Source organism: Stegodyphus dumicola, chromosome 11 (genome assembly GCF_044657685.1).
Source record: "Stegodyphus dumicola isolate Sdum_Otavi_A_Nest chromosome 11, ASM4465768v1".
In the NCBI taxonomy this organism is placed as follows: domain Eukaryota; kingdom Metazoa; phylum Arthropoda; class Arachnida; order Araneae; family Eresidae; genus Stegodyphus; species Stegodyphus dumicola.
In genome coordinates, this window is record NC_140778.1 from 69,279,103 (window position 1) to 69,292,034 (window position 12,932).

At 33.1% G+C, this 12,932-nt stretch overlaps 1 protein-coding gene across 1 annotated transcript in view; it reads left to right on the forward strand.

Moving 5' to 3' along the window:
- LOC118190809 (cubilin-like) overlaps positions 1-12,932 on the forward strand; it is a 413,937-nt gene that overhangs the window by 175,578 nt on the left and 225,427 nt on the right. Inside the window, exons 33-35 of the mRNA XM_085826303.1 lie at positions 5,427-5,583; positions 8,753-8,866; positions 11,280-11,504. Of these exons, the coding sequence (XP_085682429.1) occupies positions 5,427-5,583; positions 8,753-8,866; positions 11,280-11,504 (496 nt within the window). The remainder of the gene's footprint in view (positions 1-5,426; positions 5,584-8,752; positions 8,867-11,279; positions 11,505-12,932) is intronic.

Here is a 12,932-nt window from a genome sequence, read left to right on the forward strand (position 1 = left end):
CTAAAAGCATAAAAATCTTAACCGGAAGATAAGAACAACATAATTCGATCATTTTAAGCAAAAAGTGCAAAATTTACCAACACATAACAATAAAAAACTCAGCTCATGGAGCCGAGTAATAAAATGGGTACACATACGTATACACGAAGTAAGGAATTTAAAACCAACTTTATAAAGACCAAAATTTCAAATTAATAAGTAAAAATTTCACAAAATCCTATAAATGAGAAAAGAATTTAATTAGTGTTAAAACTAAAAATTTCGAACAATACCTTAATTTAAAAAGCAAAAAGAACATAATAGAAGAGGAATTCAATTAACCTCAATGCTACTTCGTCAGGAGGAGGAACATTGAAATCACTCTTCCAGAAAAAATCCTTGCTTTTTTTGTATCCAGAATCAACCGATGAACCATTCGAATGTGTTTTCATTATAATAGTTTACCCGAAAATTCTGGCCCGACCCAAAGCAAGGTAAAAAACAAAGTAAATTCTTAAAATTTTTCTACTTTTAAATCAAAAGTACTCAATCCAAAGAACGGAAAACGAAATTGAAATAATATAATACTTTACGGAAAATTCAAATCAAAATTTTACCTTTAAACAAGGAGGTTATCCAAAGATTTCAAAACCTAAGTGAAATTACTAAATTCATATGTAAATGAAAATACATAATTTAAAAAGTTCGAGTGCTTTCAATTATAACATAACCTAAACTATAAAAGAAAATCTATGGAAGAACTTTTAGATTTGCAATGATTATATTCAGATTTTTTAAAAATTGTATTGTAATTATATATATATATATATATATATATGGGAATATATATATATATATATATATATATATGATGTATGTGATGTATGTGTGTGCAAAAGTATGTGAATATATATATATATATATATATATATTCACATACTTTTGATGCAGCTGATTGCAACCAACCAAAAAGAGACGTACACAACTACATGATATAGCAGTCCTATATACGACATTTCAACGTTTTGAGACTATTTTTTTAGTTATGCGTACGTACGTGCTTACGTATAGATACATACATACGTACGTAGAGATGTCACGAAAAAAATCTATTCTGAACCCATTTTAAATCCTTTTTGCAACAGGTTTTGGGAAAAAGATTCAGATGTCAGGCAGAAATATCGTTTAATTTCATTCGACAGCAGTCAAAATGGATATTTTCGTTGAAATATGATGCCCGAAAATTTTCGCGCTTACAATACCTTCTTTACTTTGTACAAAGAATTAAAAATAACTTTAATACCGTCATTAAAATTCTTTAAAATTAGGTATTTATTTGCTGAGTACCATAGTAATTCATTTGTTTGCAGTAAACATTTATTCTAACAGAAAACCAAGTTCATAAATCATATAATGAAAATTTAATATTTTAAGAAAAATGTTAGAGAATTAATTGTAATACTTTTTAAGAAGCTCACTTTTACTTTCTTATATGAAGTAAAGGAAATATTATACTCGCGAAAATTTCGGGTATCATATATTTCAACCGCTCTCGAAACCAATTGATCGCTGTTTCTGCGTGACATCTGTAGGTATAAGCAGAACAAAGGACTGTTTTTGCAAAAGAGGATTGTGAAATGTATTTAAAATGGATTCAGAAGAGATGTTTTCTTGTCGTCTGTACGTAAGTATTTACGTATGTGTGCGTCTCTCATAACTCAAGAACGAGTAGCCGCAGAACGTTGAAATTTTGTATATGTCACTGCTATAGTATGTAGTTGTTCATCTCCATTTTTCGTTGCAATTGGCTGCACCAATCGTATATAAATATACATATATATGTGTATATTCCCACTCTGTGAGCTCTGCCTATCTCGGTGAGTTAGTATTTTTAGTCTTATATGTTGGTAAATTGTGCCTTTTATGCTTTAAAAGTGATTGAATTATGTAGTTTTTATATTCCGATTAAGGATTTTATGCCTTTTTTTAATCCGCATACAATAGTTGTAGAATTATCAACTATTTAAAATTTTAAGCAGCGAGTTAAGCCTAACGAAGCGACATTTGTATACATTTGGATCTGAGTAGAATAGTAAATTGTCTGTTTCTGTAATTTTAATGTCTTTTTGGCAAGTGGGAGCAAAAGAATACTTTCAGTTTTGTGCACCGAAGAATTTGCCTTTTTGCCCGTTTGCCGAATTGTTGCTTTTTGCATAGAAACTAATTTTAGATGTAATTTTTTTGGGGGAGGGATAACTGTTTTAACTGTATTTGGTGTTTTATGTTTTCCTGTAATTTACAATTTTTAATGAAGATGTTTTGAGTTTTATACATTTTTGCTTTGCCTCCTAGTAAATATTGAATTAATTGAATGATATATATATATATATATATACAGTGGTGGCCAAAATTGTGGACACTTTTGGAAATTTTTTTGCTTTTGAACTTGGTATGCTTATAGAAAACGTTACGTTTCACAAAATGCAAACTTGTATATATCATTTTAAAGAGAATTTATTACTGAAATCAATACAAAACACAAAATTCAATTATTTGCAATACAAAAAAGTTAAACGATAATAGCTGCAGTGAGTTATCAGTACTTAGTAGGGTACCCTTTATTTTTGATTACAGCTTCACATCGACGTTTCATTGAGCTGACAAGAGTTTTAAGTTCTTCTTTCGTTATTACATGATGCCAGGAAACAATTATAGCCTCAATTAGTTCCCTTTTATTTGATGGGCGCCTCATTCGGACAAGAGTTTTCAAACGGTGCCACAAATTTTCGATAGGATTGAGGTCAGGTTTTTGTTTCCTGGCCATGACAACAATTTAATGCTCTTTGTACGAAACCACTCTTTCGATATTTTGGCCGTGTGGCAAGGAGCAGAATCCTACTAAAAATAAACGAAGCATTGTTGGAAAAGAGATCTCTGATGGAAGGTAGAAGTTTTGGTTCTAGAATAGTGTCAATGTATTTTCTGGCATTCAGTGTCCCATCGATGACATGAAGGCGACCAATACCATCTGCTGACATGCATGACCAAATCATAACACTAACTGGGTTCTTCACAATTGCTTGAATGCAGTCAGGATGTAGCCCTTCTCCTATTCTACGTTTTACATATTTTCGCCCATCACTACCGAATAACGAAATCTTAGTTTCATCACTCCATATAACTTGTGACCACTGATCATCTGTCCAATTAATGTGTCCCTTTGCCCACTGTAGTCTTTTTTTTTTTTTTTTTTTTTTTTTCGTTGCTGAAAATTAAGATAAGGCTTTTTTCGTGGAATTCTACCTCTCAGTCCAACATCTGTTAATCTTCCCCTAATTGTTCTTGAACTGACAGAAACACCAGCATCATTCAGTTCAGTTCTGATGGCCGCTGATGACATTTTTCTATCTTGGTCATTTTATTCTTCTGTCATCAATAGATGTGGTGCACTTTTTTCGGCCTTTTCCTTCTTTGTTTTTTATTGAATTTGTCTCCTGATATCGTAATCAAAACTTTCGGACTCCAGATGTAGTCACTGAACCACCCACCTGTCTTGCAATTTCAGCATAGGAAAGAACACTTTCTCGTAACACAATAATATTACATCTCTTTCTAGGTGTTCAATTTACTCTTTTATTTGATGATATTGCTTCTTGACTAAATATTAAAAATTTTTATAAAAATTCCTACTTGTAATTGCAGTGTATAAGAAACAGGTCCTCCTTCTACAGAACAAAGCAAAATAATGAATTGTTTCAAGTGTAAACATGATGTCAGCTTTTACTGGCAGTTACTATCATTTGATTGGTTCTCAGAACAAGAGCAGTGAATGGCCAGGAAAGCTAGACATTACAAACCACTTCATAACTGTGTTTTTTATTTATATTAAAGTACATATAACTTTTTTCGTATTACAAATAATTGAATTTTGTGTTTTGTATTGAATTCAGTAATAAATTCTCTTTAAAATGATATATACAAGTTTGCACTTTGCGAAACGTAACATTTTCTATAAGCATAGAAATTTCAAAAATATTAAATTTTGCAAAAGTGTCCACAGTTTGAGCCACCACTGTATATAATGAAATTCGAGGAAATGGGTTTAAATGAAATGCAGAAAAAAAAATGTGCATAATTTATTTGGCCGTACAAAGTGATGTGGTGTCCACATGAGATTTTTTGCTTTCATTTTTATCATGTATACTTTCGCAATTATCATAAACGTTCTTACTAATTAATTTGCTGAATAATTCCGTTGCTGGTGAAATTAAATTATCAGTTGATTGTTTTAAATTTACATGTAGAATTTTAGGCCTTAATAACACTGCAGTAATTATTGTTATACAAATATTTCTCATATTTTTATTTGCAACATAAATTACGTTACAATAAAAGTACTCAACGGATAAAGCATTAGGCATTTATTAATTTAGTTTGCAAATTTAATTTAAAAGTAATTATGAAACAAAATTAAACAAAAAAAAAATCTGAAATGTTTCAGATTTTAAATTACGTCCAAAGGGGCGTTTTTTAACATTTTGTGTGTTACCTTTCTTTATTAAATATCATGTTCCTCGCACTTAAACCATAAGATCCAGTGCAACAGCAATATCGCAAAATAGTTTTAAAACGAGCCTATCTTTAGAATTTCCGATACAGAGACTCACGCGCTGGAGATAAAAATATTTTTTTCTGCACAACGTTGCCATTGCTCGCTTTGAAATCCTTGAGTTTGTTAATCAAAAATTCGTCAAAGTTTTAAAAAATAGGAAATCGATCATAAAACAAATTTCAAATTTCAAATTTGGTCTTCCACATGCTCATATTCGTTGGAGGATTACGTTATTCAAAATTCGATGACTCTATGTACCGTTGTTTTATCATAATACGAGAAATATACATACATTTATGCAGATTTTTCATTATTTAATTTCTTCAAATATAATGCAGGACTCTAAGATTTTGTGGCAACAGTTTGAAAAGTGAACCGACATTTATGAGTCCGACGCAAAATGCCAAAACGAAACTAATAGTCCTTCGGGATTCAAATCCCTTTGGACTAAAAATAAATAAAATAAAATATTTATTACACATAGCATTCTTTCTTTCTTAAGTACAAATAAATGTCAAACGCGTTGCTATAAATTTAGTCATTTCTGTTCAACTGGTTTTGATGTTAAAAAATTAACATTTTGTATTTATTTAAATTAAATTAAATTAAATTTTCGACGCATCTAAACAGCTGAATGTATAACCGATTTGCTTAGGCAATTAAATATTCAAGCATCGACGGAGTAACTAATAATAGGAAATCACTGAATGACTTGGGAATTCATTTATGCAAAGCAATGCCTAATATTATGATAAAACTATGCGACATTGTATCATGTTTTCATGTACAGGAAATTGTTCTGTCTTATTAAGCTACTTAAATGTATTTGATTTAGATACATGACGGAAGAAACAGCAACGCACCTTTGTTAGCGAAGTATTGCGGTGCAAAGCCAGAAGAAATAATCTTTTCCACTAGCAATCAAATGCTAGTGAAATTGGTGGCAGACGGAACCAATGTGGGTAAAGGATTCCGAGCTCATTACAAAACAGGTACGTTTAATCTTCAAACTGAAAAACTCTTACTAGTACTTGTAAGTATTCCTTTTCCAATGTATCGTTCATGGACATACACCACCTGCTATGAAGGAACATAAGAATCTTGTCCTAGAAGGTAAATATTATTAAAGTAGCCATCTGCAATTAAGCAATATTGTTGTGAAATGCTCAGCTGCGGAAGATAACTTTTCCTCAAAGCGGTGTTCGCGCAGAAGGGCTATTAGTCTTGAAACACTATAAACCTGCTGTATCAATTTTCACATTGTTGTCGTCAAATATTATGGCCCCGTATTGTGATTAAAGAAATAAAATAATAAAGAATCTGCACGAATGTCTGTATGTTTCTTGGGTGTCCGCCGATAACATCGCGGCAAAAACATCGCGGACGAAAACGTCGCGGAGAAAACAACGCAAGGCGAAAACGTCGTGCTACAAAACATCGTGGGAGAAAACATCGCAGTCCTAAAACATCGTGGTACAAAACATCGTCGTCGAAAAAAAAGCTGTTCAAAAACTTCGCAGTTTTAAAACATCGTCGTCGAAAATATCATGGTAAAATATAAAGTATCTACAAATCATCGCATGACGATAACATCGCAGACATGCTTTTTTCAAGTTTTAATAATTGTAAATGGATATTTCCATAATGTTTTATGAGCGCAAGATGTAAAGAAGGATAATTTTTGCTTTCACAGTTCTTTATTGACTAATAAAGTTTTGCTGAAAACTTAAGAAGGAAACTTAAGCACACACAATTAAATGCAACTAATAGATTATACTTTTCATGAAAAATTACCAGTAAAACTTTATAAAAAATGATTTATTAATGGCCTTTGTTCGTTAACTATGTCGGTCTAAAATTTTATTGACTGCTATAAGTTCCATTAATTTTCTATGCTTAAGTTTCCTTCTAATTTTCTCAGCAAAAATTTATTAGTCAATAAAAAATATGATAGTAAAAATGATCCTTCTTTCCATCTTGCGCTCACAAATCATTATGGAAATATCCATTTACATTTATTAAAGGCTTAAAGCATGTCTGCGATGTTATCGTCATGCGATGATTTGTAGATACTTTATTTTTTTACCACGATATTTTCGATGATGATGTTTTTAAACTGCGAAGTTTTTAAACTGCTTTATTTTCGACGACGATGTTTTGTACCACGCGATGTTTTCTCTTTGCGATGTTTTCTCCCACGATGTTTTGTACCACGACGTTTTCGCCTTGCGTTGTTTTCTCTGCGACGTTTTCGTCCGCGACGTTTTTGCTGCGGTGTTTTCGGCTGAAACCGTTTCTTGCACTAGGAAGAAACGACGATATCTAGAGCCATCCAATTTTGAATAATATAGTCCTCCACCCGAATATGGGCAACTGGAAGCCCGAAGCTTGAATTCGAATTTGTTTTATTATTTGTTTCATATTTTGTAAACCTTTAACGAATTTTTTATTAACAAACTCAACGATTTCAAAACGAGCAGTGGCAACAAAATGTGCGGAATAAAATATTTTTATCTTCAGTGCCCGTTATTGCTGTAAATATGTTGATTTTAAGTGTTATTAGCCCTAAGTGGCATTAACCCAAATGCTCTCCAAACGTGTATGTGTGTGTAAATGAAGAAAATGTCCCTTTGGGCGTAATATAAAATCTGGAAACTTTCAGATTTATATATATTCTATATTTTTTTATTTTTTAGATTTAGTGTTTATATGCGTCTCCGATTCCGATGTAAGTTCAGACCCGATAATCATAGCAACAGGAATATTATTTTAGGTTAAGTTACGGAGCACAGTAATCATGAAAGAGGATGAAGGAATCTGTTCAAATGAAGAGGAGTACGGTTTTTCGTTAGTGAAAAACGAAATTACGTCTACGCATTACTACGAAAGTACGTCTACAGAGGCTGTTCACACATTTTTTAGACAATTTATATTGTCTTCACAAAACTAAATTACATAAAATTCCTGTGTTTTAAATGTTCTATTTGACATCCCTTATTCTGATCTATCTTTCGACACCGCAATTTCCAGGATAATAATGCCTTTTGAAGTGGCAGAAGTGGTATTCTATCCAATTCCTCCCGAACAGCTTTCCAGAGTCCTGTCAACGTTTGGATAATGCAGTTAGTACGAAAGCATAAAACTCCATAGGTGACACATCAGGAGATTTAGTGGGGATATCAGTGAAGGGTATGGCCTTGATGCCAGTTTTTTGTTCCATTTCTTTTAGGAAATTTACAGTGGATTTTGATGTGTGACTGCTAGCTTTGTCCTGATGGAGTCTCACAGATGGATGGCACAGTGGGTAAAGCGATGGTATTTCATTCATTAAAATTGGCGATAAAATATGTTCCTGATAGTATTTGGAGTTAATCTTGACATTTTTTTGCACTCTCTTTATTTTTAACTCGCCATTATAAGAAAAACCAGCAACAATCATGAATTGCTTAGAAAAACTTTCTTTCGATTCTTTCAACCATGTACTTAAATTTTTTTCTCTTCTTTTATGATAATAAATGTCTCTTTTTTTGTTACAATCATTTAAATACACCCATATCATATTTAAATACACCCATATCATAATATATGAGATCATAAATATGAAAACGACAGGGATTCCACAGAAGCGACAGAAAATTTGGAATGGACAACCTACACAGAGTCCAATGAAATATCACAAAGTATACCGTTTGAATTCGGCGAGAGAGCCGCAAAACCGCAAGTATCTTGAGGCATCAAAGAACTACAAGATTTCTATGAAATCATTTCATGTTAGCGGTAAGAAATTAACCATCTATGAGAAAAATCGTCTGGAGTTTCTAGTTTCCTCGAGCGAAAAAGGCCTCGAGTGCGAAATGTTAATAGATACAAAATTTACTTATTCATCATGAGGTGACAGCCGTTTCTTTTAGGTCAATAGATCTTTCAATAATTGCCACAATACCTTCTAGAAATTGCAATTTACGCTCTCATGAAACTCAAGCTAATTTGACTTTTTCATAAGTCTTAAGAAATAGAAAGAAGTAACTAAAGTTATGTGTTACCTAAGAAAACCTTCTAAGATAATTAAGACTTATTTACGAATTTATGAATCTTTTAATTAGGTGCTAATGACTAAACCATAAAATTCAATATATTTACTGACTGTTTTCTTACATATAGGTTGCGGAAGTCGTCTGCTGGCAGATGAAGGGGGCGAAATCATGTCGCCTAACTACCCACATGGTTCACCTGACTTCATAAATTGCAGCTGGATCATTTACACATCAGAACCAGGTATATAGTAATTTTTAGTCCAAAGGAGCTTTTCTCGGAGGGACTATAAGGTATTTCTTCCACTTCCCTAGCATGCCTTCGTGGTGTAATGGTTCTGCACTTTGAGCCGGTATTTCAGAGTTCCGTGGTTTGATTCCCGGCGAAGGCGGTTGCATATTTTTCATCTTTTATGCTTCCAATTAACCTAATGACTCTACAAGATTATTGTTTCCGTTTTGCGATTTTGCGTCGAATCACTCTGAATGTCCGTTTTACTTTTCAAACTGTTGCCACCAAATATTACCGCCCTGTATTATATTTGAAGAAATTAAATAATGAAGAATCTGCATAAATGTATATAAGTGTCTCGCACTGTGATAAAACAACGGTACCTAGAGCCATCCAATTTTGAATGACGTAATCCTATACTGTGAATAGGAGCATCTGGAAGCCGAAATTTAGAATTTGTTTTATTATAGATTTCATATTTTGTAAAACTTTAACGAATTCTTGATTGATTAACAAACTCAAGGATTTCAAAGCGAGCCATGGCAACGCTGTACAGAAAAACATTTTTATCTCCAGCGCACGAGACTGCGTATCGGAAACTGTAAAGAAACGCTCAATTTAAAATTATTTTCCGGTATTGCTCTTGAACTGAATTTTATGATTTAAGTGCTAAGAACATGATATTTAATCAACAACGGTGTAGAGACATTAGGTATATTTTGAAAGCAGGCAAGATGAAAAATGAGCAATTGTCCTCCCCGGGAATCGAACTACGGACCTCTGGATACCGGCCCAGCGTGCAGAACCACTACACCACGAAGGCACGCTAGGAAGGTGGGAGAAATACTCTATAAAGGTAACACACAAAATGTTAAAAAAAGCCCCTTTGAACGTAATTTAAAATTTGAAACTTTTCGGATTTTCTTTTTCTATTATTCTAACTATTTCGTCTTCTTTTCCTTATCATAACGTTTTATGCCAACAACTCTTTCCTGTGCACTCAATATTTTACTAGCAATTTCCTTTAAATCAGATTTGCCACTTATTAGATAACTGTTGTTGATATTTCCCAGGAGAGTCATGTAAGAGTGTGAATTTCCTTTTCTCAGTTTGTGACTGTTTCACGAGACCGAATTGTGTCTGCACTAATTTGTAGAAATATGCTGCAAATAATTTGTTTCTATCTCTTCTGATTTCCGTTAGGGGTCACTACCTTTGAGAGCGCAAGTACCACGACCGCGCGGCTTCAGTAATCTGATGCTCCTAACTTCCTACCTCCATGGATTAAACATGCTGAAAATGGGGTAAGCAAAGTAGCTGTAAATGCCAGCGGATAACTAGCCTGCAGGACACTTTCGCTGTTTCCCCATGTGTAGCGTGAATAAGAGCCAGTTTTCCTTGAAATGTTCTCCATTCCTCCCATTAGAGAAGCGTGCCCCCCCCCCTAGCGAAGATTCCCCCTAGCGTGCTTTGATATAATAAAATAGTCCATTACAAACGCAAAACGTTTCACAGCTAGAGGAACAAGCAGGTCAGAATAGCTGGAGTCAGCATTAAATTACAAAAATGAAGCCAAGGAAATATCAGCAAAGTGACGTCACGACTTATCAATGGCCGCCATACAGAGTACGGATAAGACTACGAAACATATTGTTAAATAGAGTTACACTGACTTTGACAGCAAATATCAACGTCTGAAGGCAAAGATAAGTGTCTTTAGGCATTATGTGCATAAAATACCATTGAAACTTTTACTAATATTTCATCACACTTCTAGATTTTAACCATACTTACATTACTCTTATAATTTCCGTTTACACATTCTCATGTATCTAGATTTTATTAAATTTGAAATAGTTATTTTCAATCCTTATGATTTTTCTAAGTGGAAAATCATTTATGTTATGCATTAAAATTAGAACGGAAGACTTATAAGCATCCAGTAATGAATAGCTAGCATGTAGACAGCACCGATTAGAAAGTAAACAAAACCAACCAGAAGGCTGCCTATATCAGCGGCCATGATAAGTCGTGACGTCGTATGTTATCTTTCATGGCTCCACTTCCACTGCACAGGTCATACGCAGGAGGTTTTTCTCCATTTGTTCTAACCTGCTTCCACAGAAATCCAAATTTAAAGGTCACTTTACTTCTTTAGTTGTACCGTTATGGAAGAGCTTCAAACAGATGCATCGTTAATTTGATACAATTATTTCCGTTAATTCAAAGCTGAATATTTTATTAAAGATGTCCGTACTAATTTACTTCAAGAATTTTACTTTGCAAATTTTGCAATATACAATTAGTTTTTACTAATTGGAACTATTATTATCAGTTTTGATTACAGTAATAAATTTTCAGTTAATGATTACAGTAATAAGTTTTCAGCTAGATTTAAATTCATTTCAGTTAATGTATTTTACAGCAGAAAAAGTGAGTCTTCTTGTGACTCATCTGGAATTAGAGAACTCCGAAAATTGTTCTTCTGCGTCGCTGACGATAAAGAACGGGGATATGCCTGATTCGCCTATCTCCAGCGTGTATTGCGGCCGTAGCTCTCCTCCCCTTATTATATCAAGTGGAAACATCCTACAAGTGATTCTGCAAAACCATGGAATTTTTAGGGCAACTTATGGTTCCGCTTCATCGAGTAAGTCGTACACATCAAATAAATATTTTTTTTTATTCTCAGCTCTTGAAATAGAAAGGATATGTATTAAACGATTTAGTAGCTTAATACGACATAACATACAAGGTGCACCATAAAGTTACCGGACACTTTATTATACATAAAAAATCTCATGTGGACACCACATAACTTCCTTGTATGGCCTATTAAATTATAAACATACTTTGCTGCATTTCATTTAAACTTGTTTCCTCGAATTTCATCAGGGATATATTCTCAATTTAGGTGTCACTTCGCGTCAAGAGAAAAACACATAAAATCTCAAAACACCCTCACTTTAAAAACAGGAACTGTAAAATACAGAAAATCCTAAAACACACAATAGCAATTAGAAGAACAGTTAAAAAATAATTTTTACAATTAAACTTAGTTTTCATTCGAAAACAAGCACTTCGGCCAGAGGGTAAGAAGATAAATTATTCTGTGCACAAAGCGTAAAGTTTATTTTTGGTTCCACCCGCCAAAAACACACCAATGTTAGTGCAGAAAGTGACTTACTTCACTATTCTACTGAGACTTTTAAATGTAAATAAATGGCCGCTCCATTAGGCTTAGTAGCACTTAAAGAACATAGAGTTTTTTTTTGCGGAGCGTTCATCGCCAAAATGCTAAATGGATTAGGGTGGATTTCCTGTATCTGATACTAAAACGAGTACGGTCACAATGAAATGTAAAATAGAGTGTGATTAGTAATCAAGCAGGATTTCTCTCAAAACCAACAAAATGTCTGTATCCTAGTAAGAATAGAATCGTCGTCTAAAACTCTTTAAAGAGAGCGCTCTCTTAGTTAACAGTTCTCTCTCTAAGAATACTCTAAGAGTTATATTCTAATAACTCTACAGTTATATTCTAATAACAGTATTCTAACTCACTTGATTGTTTTACTATTCTGATACTGCGACTGATAAACCTTACAATGAATAAAAATTCGTAATTTCCAGTATAAGATGCAAAATTCGTAATTTCCGATATAAGATGTAAAAATTCGTAATTTCCGATATGAAATTAAAATTTCTTTGTATACGTACGATTCGATTCTTCCGGATAAGCTCAGTGAATTATTTATATTTTTCCATTTTCGAAAGACTGTTGATTAGCGTCTAGTGAAACAAATACACTCTTATTTATCTTACAGTTACATGAATGACACACTGCTTACTTCAATTTAGTAATTGCTTCAGTTCGTAGCGGTGGGATTATTTAAATTGGTGCTTAAGTGAAGACTTAAGATGCAAAAATTCATAATTTCCGATATACGATGCAAAAATTTGTAATTTCCGATATAAGATGCAAAAATTCGTTGCATACGTACGATTCAATTATTCCATATAAGCTCAGTAAATTATTTATATTTTTGCATTTTCGGAAGATTGTTGATTAGCGTCTAGG